Raw genomic sequence first — 6,577 nt, 5'->3', positions numbered from 1 at the left:
AGCTTCCAGTTTCACTCATGAATAAAATCCTTTGTTTATTTTTCATATGTCTGGCTTTCACGGATGGTCTTTTGAATGACTATGCTTATGCCTTTGCCTGGGGCGAAAATAATAATCGCATTCATATCCCATCTCTCTTGACGCATGACACGACACTAAGGCGCCATTTGAAAATGTGTCTACAAATGAATGTTTAGCGTAAATCAGTGTTCATTTCAACATACAGTAGGCTAAATCTGAGTTCATTTAATTCCCAGATTGTATAGCCTACTCAAAGTTGTCTTGTCTTTATGCCTCTTTGCCCAACATCTAACTATGACAGCCAGGCATAATTCAGACCTATTTGTGAAAGAAGAAATTGATATACCAATGGTGAGTTACAGTAACTTTCTAATGCGACGTAACAGCTAAGACTCCAGGAGATGGAGATCACGGAGTATAATTGCGCAGCGGTCATGCTGTATAAACGGTTTAAACGAGGTAGGCTATTAATGCCACTCAATAGCATAAGGAAAAATAAGGCAAATGTATATTTGCAGTTCTGGTCTGAGAAATAAACACACACACACACACAGAGAGAGATAGATAGATAGATAGATAGATAGAGAGGGAGGCAATCAAAATAAGAACAACAGTACCACTATTACTATGTAGTCATTGCTTTTTATTTATGAAACATTTCCATTAACACACACCACATCACTGTTCACATACTGTACTGAACCAATGAAAAACGCGTACAATGAAAGTCGTCGGCTCGAATGCAATGGGAGCGAACTCGCTATATATAAACCAACTAAGAGATTGTGCATTAATACGTAGTTCTCTTTTAATATTCATTAATTGATAATCATTCCAGTTGCATGACAGACATATCCTTCACTGACAAAGAACAAATTATGAGAACCATAAAATATAAGCAATTTACAACCCCTGCCATTCGAGAATCTTATTTAAATAATAAATGCACGTAACTGTACAATTCCACATTAGCAGCCTCCCTCCACCCTTGGTACCAAACAAAAGACGATCACTGAAGAGAAGGTCTGTTTAAAGTTGAAGTGTCCTGTAACCAGAAATGGCTTGCACAATATCGACAACAGCACTAGAATTCTCCACACAAACACTGGCAGTTCTATTCGTGGATCTGAGAAGAAATCCAGTAGGCTACATCATTCTCAAACTCTTCTTTCTGGGGAAAATATTAATTCGAAGCACCAGAGGGTTTGGGGGCATCCAACGCTGCGTCATTACAGTCAACCTTCTCTAGTTTTGTCCTTGTTATCAACACACTTCGATTATGAACGTGAAATCCAGATGATTAACTGACGCAAGCGACTGATGCGCATCAGATTTCGGATAAAATATAAATATTTAGTTCGTGTGGGTAATAAACATGGGCGTGAGTCGTCATGGCCGCTGGTAAAGAATGATCAGGTGGCATGCATGTGGGCATTTGTCTTGGATTTACAGATGAATTTCTTCTCTTTGACGCGACGGTTTTGGAACCAGATGGTAACCTGTCGCTCAGAGAGGTTGGTGGTTGCAGAGATCCGCCGTCGTTTGTCTTTGGTAATGAACTTGCTGGCCGCATACTCTTTCTCCAGCTCCTTTAGCTGGAGTTTGGTGTAGGGGACTCGCTTCTTGCGGCCTCGGCGGTAGCTGCTGACTTCAGGCTGAAGTGGCACCACGTCTGCAGGAGGAAAGCGCAAGAGATATTAATGCATGTTTGGCCATTAAACAAGTGAACAAACAAAAAAACAAGTGAAATTACCATCTACTTAACCACAATAAATAAACAACTAACAATGTATGTGATATAACGATAAATAGACAGAATACCTCACTATTAAGGCCATCTGAAAGGTTCTTATATTATGTGGCTGGCATTGGCCAATTTAATGATTATCAAATGAAGGCAAAATCACTATTTGGCCTGACATTGGTATGAAATCAGTATTTATCAAAAGAACGGCTATATATATATTCCTTACATTAACGTTTTAACCTAGGCTAATAATGTGCCTCGAAGCAAACAGGGAGTATGGAAGTGATTCACTGTGAACTTCTATGATTGATAGTGATGTTGAAAACGCACAACGCTTTTGGGGTGATGTCGAGACGAGGAGGGTGGAGGCAGGTGGCGGTAAACTAGTTGACGTCAATACTAAAGTTTGACGCAGACATACTAACCATATCATTACTTAGATCATAAGATCAACAAATTATCCTTTTTGTGGTATCATTCAAATGATATACTAAATTTGGTCTCAAGATATGGATTCACAGGTTACAAGGCAGCAGGCCTACACACGGGTTATACAGTTATTCAACGTGCCGCCTTCATCATCAAAAAAGATTTCACTGAGGGGTATTTTCTTAGCCTTGCTGACGCCAATCAATGGAAAAGCATGCATTCATTTGAATACACACATAGGTCGCAATAGGACTTCCAGGCCTACACACCAGGAACATAGACCTACCTACATCTATGGCCTACAGTTGACAGAAATCGGTTCTAATCTAAATTCCGCTTATTCTAATAAATATGGGTGTACATGCTAAGAGTATTGAGTTCCTATTCACTAATATACCTAGTTGCTATTACGCACCATCACGTTATTTTGAACAAACTAAGGTCAAGAGGCTTTATCATCATAATAAACATAGTTGTGGATTTAAGTTAGTCACGATTATCACCAGTGTTTATAAACCAATGCTTATATATTATGTGCAAGAACTACTGATTCTTCTTTATTTGCTATCCTTACTGCAATCATTAAAAGTATATATTTCAGTCAGTTAAAGAGTGGATCAGCGGAGCAGGGGAAATTAACTGGCATTGTTTATGAGGGCATGTACAACGGTTAATAGGACAGTCTTAGTGAAGACAATGGAGAAGAAAACTATAGCCTATTAAAATGACGACCGACCGCGGGGAATGCTCTAGTATTTGGAAAGGGTCCAATTTAAAAAACTGAGATTTGATTACTTTCAACATCTATCAAGAATGCTATCCAGGATATTATTTGTGTGATACGTGTTGATATGAAAAGTTATTAAACGGACAATTATTGAATGTGTGTATTACTATTAATATGTGCATTATTATTCCTTGTGGAACTGAAGACGACCAACAAGAGCAAAGCTGACGTGTCTTAAACGTTAACTAGATCATGAGTGATAAGCCAATCAACCCTGGAATCTGGGAGCTATTCTTAACAAGATGGAACGTGAAACCGATATTCTGAAATAGAATTTGTCATCCAATAGGACCAAATGGCCTTTGCATTTATTGCATGGGAAGCTCCTGCGTTAGCCGCATGGTGGAAACATTCAGCTGATGTGGGTGACTGACTGAAGACCTATGCAAAATACTTTCATTCTGTGACAACCTATGCATTTATGCGCGCGCGCTCATACGCGCACATACACACACAGTCGTATAGGGACACGCACACATGCACGCGCTCGCGTACACGCGAACACACAATTCACATATGTACCTCTACAGAGAAGACTCGCATATACTGCAGTTTCAATAATAGGCTACCCCATAGCCATGGGCATGTGGACAAATCTTGCCATACGCATGGAGACTGGTGGTGACGTTGAACAAAAACAAATGATAAAATTACGTAAAATGCATCAAAGGAGATCTGTGGCCTCCGCTGAACGATTACATCTGCAGCTGAGAGCTGAACGGACTGTGGATGGCTTTCTGCCACCACTCCCAGAGACATGACAGTCCGCACACAGAGATTTACTGAGCCTGAGCAAACAGTGCTCACAATATTACCTGCTAGGGCAACGCTATGCCATCGTATTCTCACAGGCTGTCCAAATACCAGAAGGTTATTATCAATATAATGACGAGGCTGTGAATATGGTATTACATTTCAGTACTACAGTGACAGATTATTGACCAACTGATCCTCTTGTTTATTACAATGGGTTTGTGATTAAACAAATACGAGAACTCAGCTGTCCACCTTTATACAAAGTCCCCTTTTTTGCTAAGTTAGTCTGACCACGAGCGCTCTCTATTAAAATACACTTTTGTAACATTCAGCTGGAACTGTTGTGGTCGATACCCCTTCCATGCGTATTAGGCCACGGAAAACACCGTCACCCTTCCCTGCTCGCGACATAAATAAGAAAAATGCGTGTACAAATGATAATGGCCAATACTGTATTTTGGCACACACTCTGTAACTGACAACTAAAGATCATATAGAAAAGGGACTATGCACTATTAACTTAACATGAATCTCTACAATTACATAAATTACTGGCGTTAAAGATAAAGTGACGTTACCGAGGCCGCTCGAGAATTTGTGATGCATGAATATACATGTACACAAATGCATGAAAACGCGTTAGTATGATGCATTTACGCACACATATCCACCCATATTATTTGTTTACTCAGTACTCGATAACAATATTTGACAACTTAACAAACTAGCAATTATAGTGTGTATGTAACATTTAACACTGAATATTTAGCTTTTGTTGCCTACCTGGAAATGGAGACTTCCAGAGATGGGTCGACTGAGTTTGCTCCTTGGAACAATACACCTGGCCATCCCATCCGTTCGACAGAGCCCAATGTTGGTAACCGTCCATAGGAATCAAAGTTTCATGTCTCGGCTCTGGGTGCGTGCTGATTCCCGGCACAACTGACACGTCCAAATAACCCGGGACAGTTTGGTAAGAGCTGGCGAAGCTCGGGTAAAAGGCGAATTCCTTGGCTCGGCTGGAGAGCTCCTCTGTGGGCAGTGCTGCGCTCGGCTCCGTGTACTTTTCGGCAGGGTGATAAGAGCATGGCTTCTGCTGCAGGTTGACGTTGTGCGAGTGAGACAATCGGCACCCGTAGTAAGGGCTTCCAAATGGATAGCCATAGCCCAGCGAGGCGCTCGACGAAGTTTGTGGGGCAGGGCACTGTCGCCCGGCGTCTTGCGAAGGTAGATCGGGGTACACGGAGCCCTGGTGGGTAGCAATGCTCCCGGAGTGACGGCCAAGTGCCGGGTGCGAGATGAGATCCCTGCAGTGGGTCGCAGGGCAATTCCCGCTCAGTCCCTCCATGGATTGGTTTTTATGTGGATTATTTTCATTCGGACTTTTTTCATACACGTACATCAAGGTGTCCGCCCAGCATGGATGCAGGACCAGCGAAGTCGTCATATCACGGGCTGCCGATGCTTTTTAAAAGTCGACTACTCCAAGACGGACACCTCACTTCCAAGCTCATTTTTTCACGCTACACGCATGCGCAGCCGAAGCTCTTGGAAGTGTCCAGTTCATTATTAAGACTAGGTATTCGGCCGACATGTGACGATAACAAGACCAACGTGAGCCTACGCTAGGGGGTGGGGGCCAGGGCAGCGAATCATCCCTTTAAATCACATTTAGAACCACATTAGCAACTGCACTTCCAAGTGTTGTGAGCCCATTCATTGGCTAAGGTATACAGACGCGTATGTCCTTAAAGGGAACGTGTAAAACCTGCAATAGCCTGCGGAAGGAGGCCAAGTGCTCGTCACATTTGTCGAATCTGAGGGAAAGTTAAAAACAAAAACATACGAATGTTTGATATAGGTTTTCATTAAAATCGCCTTGATGGGCCTATGGACTTCATTCGTCTTAATTACCAAGTAATTATAAGATAATAATACATTACATTTTAAACAAGCTCGAACGTGATTTGGGATTAAATTAAATCCAAGTTGCTCCAATAAACACATAGCCTACAAGAAAATGGGGCGACTTCTCAAAATGCTCTCTACAAAATCAGGTGAAACGTGTTCAGTCCCGCAAGAATTCCTTGTAAAGGCACTATGATCCTGTTTGACACAAGGTAGGCTGTTATGCCCTTTTCAGTGATACAAACATATTTTTCAGATGAACGGCAATTGCATCAATATTTCTAAACTAAAACGAGAGAGAAATGTATGTAGGCAAATGCAATTGTTATCGGAAACAACCATAACGTTAGACGCCCATTGCTTCGATGTGGGGCAAGATAAATATCTATATATGTATGCACAAGAATGAGTAAAAATGCAGCTTATATCAAACTGGGAGCACATGAAATACAGTAATTTTCAGGTGGCACTGCGTCGGTGGAAATCTGTGAAATACCATATTTAAAAACTTAATTTCAGAATCATCAGATAGGCTACATGTCTGAAACTTGCGGATAGACCTAAGGCTGCCTGACATACTGGCATATAGTTTGGTACGTAAAAATATAGGCCTATTGGTTTACAATAATGGAACAATAATTCGAGGTCAGAAATAGGCTACTAGAAGATTGGGACAGTTTCTTCAACAAATTAAGTTAAAACTACAATGCGTAGCCTACATATTATCATATGGAACACACATTCTGCTCATTTATAATTTCGTAAACCTTAGTAGGCTACGTTTTCTAATCACTTCATGAGTAAAATTACAGGCCATTTTAGTCATCTTAAGATAAATGCAGGGCGTAGGTTGAGTCTCTGTAGCCCCGCCGCTTTTGAATATTTCTCTAACTACTGGATATAAAAATACAATAATGCACTACAACTAT

The 6,577-nt window shown here is 41.1% G+C and overlaps 1 protein-coding gene across 1 annotated transcript; it reads right to left on the bottom strand.

The window, feature by feature from the left end:
- Positions 1-700: 700 nt before the first annotated feature.
- Positions 701-5,187, bottom strand: LOC121706687 (homeobox protein Hox-C13a-like). The gene is made up of 2 exons (XM_042088627.1): positions 4,524-5,187; positions 701-1,693 (listed from the first exon to the last, which is right to left on the bottom strand). Exons 1-2 carry the CDS (start codon positions 5,185-5,187, stop codon positions 1,434-1,436), a joined length of 924 nt encoding a protein of 307 aa, XP_041944561.1. The 3' UTR covers positions 701-1,433.
- Between the last annotated feature and the right edge of the window lie 1,390 nt (positions 5,188-6,577).

The sequence above is a fragment of the Alosa sapidissima genome, chromosome 4, assembly GCF_018492685.1.
Source record: "Alosa sapidissima isolate fAloSap1 chromosome 4, fAloSap1.pri, whole genome shotgun sequence".
NCBI lineage: Eukaryota > Metazoa > Chordata > Actinopteri > Clupeiformes > Clupeidae > Alosa > Alosa sapidissima.
Note: the sequence above shows the minus strand (reverse complement) of the source record. Positions and strands in the feature narration are given on the sequence as shown.

Coding starts and splice junctions, on each gene's coding strand:
- LOC121706687 (XM_042088627.1), bottom strand. CDS start 5,187: ATGACGACTTCGCTGGTCCTGCATCCATGCTGGGCGGACACCTTGATG. Junction 1,694..4,523: donor CTGGAAGTCTCCATTTCCAG/GTAGGCAACAAA, acceptor TTCCTCCTGCAG/ACGTGGTGCCACTTCAGCCT.